Here is a 3812-nt window from a genome sequence, read left to right as displayed (position 1 = left end):
CGTGTCCGTGTCACCGTGTCCGTGCATCAAAACCCTCTAGTTGTTTACCACAAAAGTTACAAAACAATGATGCACAAGATCAATCGTACCCTTATCAAAGCTGAAATTTTTCTTCAGCCTTATTATGCACTTTTTTTCTTGAATATCTTAAAGCATAACTAGAGCCTCAAATATAATTAGAAGCAAATTAATTAATTAATTAATAATGCCACGGAATTAATTAATAATGCCACGGTGACAATAAATTTACATATGATTGCTAATATGTTGTTTTAGCATCTTTTGAAATAAATGGATTAGCTCCTATAGAAACTTCCTCAATCTAGAATTTGTGTAAAGAACATGGCATGTCTACTACACAATAGAGAACTACAAATACCCTAATCTAAAGATAATAAAGCAGCTCATTAAGGGGTAATCGGTTTGGTGTATTTGAAATGCCTGTAAACTAAATATGGTAATTTAAATGCATTTACTTTGAAGCAATTTTTAAGGAAATGGCCTATAAATAAACTTTACATCATGAAACTCGAATCAAACACAAGAGGCTACTTCTCAATTTTTCAGCTAGTCAAACAGCCAAGAAGTAAACCAAGGTCTCAAGCATAGCTTTTCTGCTATGGCATCCATTCATATGCATATCGCAAAGCAACAGATATAAAAATAGCTCATTGTGATAAAAACAAACGCATGAAACTGCACCATGAACCTGACGGTTATACTAAAACCTATAAGGAAGGAAAAAAATTAAAGAAGTGTACCCAGCAAGTTGCTTGAAAAATCCAGTAAAAATTACCGACCCTACAAACTTCCTATGTGATATGGTCAGCATTATTTATTTAACATACTAAGCATAGTACAGCAAGAAAAAAAACTAGAGAAAAAGATAATACACATACATTTGAAAACCGAATGGTGCAGACAGACCTGCTTTTTATAAGAAAATCCATCATCATGATAGCTTTGTATATCAGCAAGATTCCTCATTACTCCCGCCATCAGCTCTGCTGAATGTCTCCCTAAAACAAAATTTTAAAAAAATGGTATCAGTGCAAACATCAGACTTATAAATAACCTCAATTTAGAAGATGTGATGGTAGGGGTGCAAGTGAACCGAGCCGAGCTGAGCCATGGCAAAGGATGTTCAAGCTCAAACTACTTTAGCCAAAGCTTATTCAAACTCGACTCGAGCTCGATTCGAGCTTTCATGATAATGTTCAAGCTTAAATTCAGGCTTGCTCGTGTTTGGTTCATTTATATTTATCAAGCTGCTCATTTTATGCTAATCGAGTTAAACGAGCAGCTTATCAAGCAACTCATTTTATACTTATCAATTATCATGCTTAAATACGAAGTTTTATGAAGATATCAAATGGAAATGAAATTTTTTGGAAGGAAACTATATAATTGCTTAACAATTACCACAAATAATGATCAGCAAAGACTTAAAAAAAAAAAGAAATTTCTAAAGCTTAAACCTAAAACCCACATGCTTCCAATAGAGCTGCCAAAGGGACATAAGACGTGACTGTTTCTCACTTAATATCTTTGTTAGTAAGAAGCTAGCTAGAATAAGTTGAGCAACTTCATGATGAAGAGTGATAAGCACTATGAACTATCTTCCTAACTGATTTGAATCCCATACTAAATTATCAAAATGGATATAAACTATTGGTTTTATATGACGCATCTCTCTGCTTGTTATACTGTTCTCACTCACAAACTTCACTTACATTGATCAAAGAGTAGTGACACTGAGAAAAAAGTACTAAAGAGAAATAATACCTAGTTGATCAAATGCAGCAGAGATGACCTGAAAAACCACATCCCACACAGCATTGTACCTGAAATCAAGAAAGCCTTCTATAATAGCACATATCTTTTCAATGATTGTGGGACCAGACTTCCTTAATCCTCCTCCAAGATTCAGGTTTATCTGTTTAATTCCTTGCTTGATCAAATTCTCATCAAGGCAAGAATATATTAAACTCTTCAGTGCCTCTGTCGCAGCAAAAATAGCTTCCTCATGCTCACCAGCCAAAATTTCTAACAATAAAAGAAACAAGTCAACAACACAGCTCACCATTCTACCTGATTACATATCCAAAGGATAACTAAAAAAATCATGTGAAAAGCTAACCTCCGAGGGAATTAAAGATTATTGGAAGCTTCACAACACACATATTCCTATTTAAACTAAATACTCTTTTGGTTCCCAAATTTAGTAGGCGTGCTACAGATGCCAAGCCATCAGCTGATTTCTCCTTTTCAGGTATAAAGTGCGCCAAGGAGCACAATAGCTCGAGTAAGAACTCAGGAGAAAAGTTTGAAGCTTGTCTAGAACATAAAGTCTGCAAAATCTCCATAATACTCCTAGTGACACTACAAAAACAAACAAATCCATCTACAATAACAAAAAAAAAACCCCAATTTTTTTTTCCAAATATGAGATTTAAAGATTACCTTAAATTCGGCTAGAAACTACCGGAGAAGGCCGTCAAAGAAGAATGGTAGCTCGAAACCGCAGTCCTCAGTACTCACTCGTCTGAAAACAGGCGTGAAGGTGAGGAAAACTTACGCACAAAAGGGAGCCGGAGACCCGGCGTCGCAGTGGACGACGAAGGCGAATCGTGAACCGACTAACCGAGCAAGATCTCTAAGCCGAGATGCCGAAATCCGAATGGCCGTGGAAGAAGAAGGCCCGATTCGCCCGAACTAACTCCGAAACCGCTCTGGAGTCTGGAGGCAGCGTGGAGGGAAAGATTTGGGCATGTGGCGGGTCAGGTAGGTTTTTTTAACAAATATATATATATATATATATATATATTAATGGAGTAGCTTATCAAGCATTTTAGTCGAGTCAGATTGAGCTCGAACTCGAGTTTGTTTATTATACGAGCTCGATTATAAGCTCGAGCTTGAAGCCCGATAAGCTCGGCTCGCGAGTTCGTTATGAGTCGAGTTTAAGCAGGCTCACGAGTTGACTCGACTCACTTACATCCCTATGTCAGACCTAGCTTTAGTACTTTTTATGTACCTAAAAGATTGTATTTTTCTTAGTACATTCAACTAAATATTACTTTTGAAGGAATTAAAAAAGTTGAAAAGATAATATATATGTTTATTTAATTTTCTTGTACATGTCATTATCAAAATAGCCTGACATTAAAGTTATAACACAATGATTTAACACATAATTTAAATTTATCATTTAACCTAATTTTTACATTGCCTCTATTATTAGGAATAAATTAGGCCAAATATATTGATCAAGTTTATAATCAGGATTACTGGGTTTTTTAATATTCACAATAATAGATAGAATTTATCATCTTAGCATTATATGAAAATCACCGCACATACATATAAATAAATAAATTGATAGTAGCATGCAAAAGATATAATTTTTTTTATAAAAAACTTGCTAAGAGGAAAAATTATGAGGATTGATTTAGTTGAAATTGTTGTAATCCATGATCCCGAGTTTGAGATTTTGATGATGACAAATAATGTCGCCTGAACAACTATTCATTGAATATCTTTGATTTTTGTTATAGTCTGTGAGTACTAACATTTCAGAAAGAGCACAAGTTACTCAGGACAATAGGAAGACTCATGACTGGGTAGAGTAGGAGTGTGAGTCTGTAACATTGTAATTTTTCATTTATTTTATTTTCTCTTTTCTTGAGTCTGGCCATAAACTGCATGTAAATCTGAGCAACCATGCACACACAGGGGGAGAGGATTTTAAAAGAAAATGAAGATTTTTTTTCTCTGTTGATTGTACTGTACGACTTTATATCGTATTGTAC

At 34.8% G+C, this 3812-nt stretch overlaps 1 protein-coding gene across 1 annotated transcript; it reads right to left on the bottom strand.

Moving 5' to 3' along the window:
* Positions 1-769: 769 nt before the first annotated feature.
* On the bottom strand, positions 770-2777 carry LOC110092677. The gene is made up of 4 exons (XM_020817325.2): positions 2464-2777; positions 2141-2382; positions 1786-2046; positions 770-1019 (listed from the first exon to the last, which is right to left on the bottom strand). The coding sequence occupies exons 2-4, from the start codon at positions 2364-2366 to the stop codon at positions 832-834; spliced, it is 675 nt and encodes a 224-aa protein (XP_020672984.2). The 5' UTR covers positions 2367-2382; positions 2464-2777; the 3' UTR covers positions 770-831.
* Positions 2778-3812: the final 1035 nt, after the last annotated feature.

The sequence above is a fragment of the Dendrobium catenatum genome, unplaced genomic scaffold (assembly GCF_001605985.2).
Source record: "Dendrobium catenatum unplaced genomic scaffold, ASM160598v2 fragScaff_scaffold_1572, whole genome shotgun sequence".
Classification (NCBI taxonomy): domain Eukaryota; kingdom Viridiplantae; phylum Streptophyta; class Magnoliopsida; order Asparagales; family Orchidaceae; genus Dendrobium; species Dendrobium catenatum.
The sequence above is the reverse complement of the archived record's forward strand: the minus strand, read 5'-3'. Positions and strand labels throughout refer to the sequence as shown.

Bases quoted from the DNA above. Each gene is read 5' to 3' on its own strand.
- LOC110092677 (XM_020817325.2), bottom strand. From the start codon at position 2,366: ATGGAGATTTTGCAGACTTTATGTTCTAGACAAGCTTCAAACTTTTCT. The intron at 2,047-2,140 runs GTTAGCTTTTCA...TTTTATTGTTAG, and splicing joins AATCTTTAATTCCCTCGGAG to AAATTTTGGCTGGTGAGCAT. The intron at 1,020-1,785 runs GTATTATTTCTC...ATTTTGTTTTAG, and splicing joins TGCTGCATTTGATCAACTAG to GGAGACATTCAGCAGAGCTG.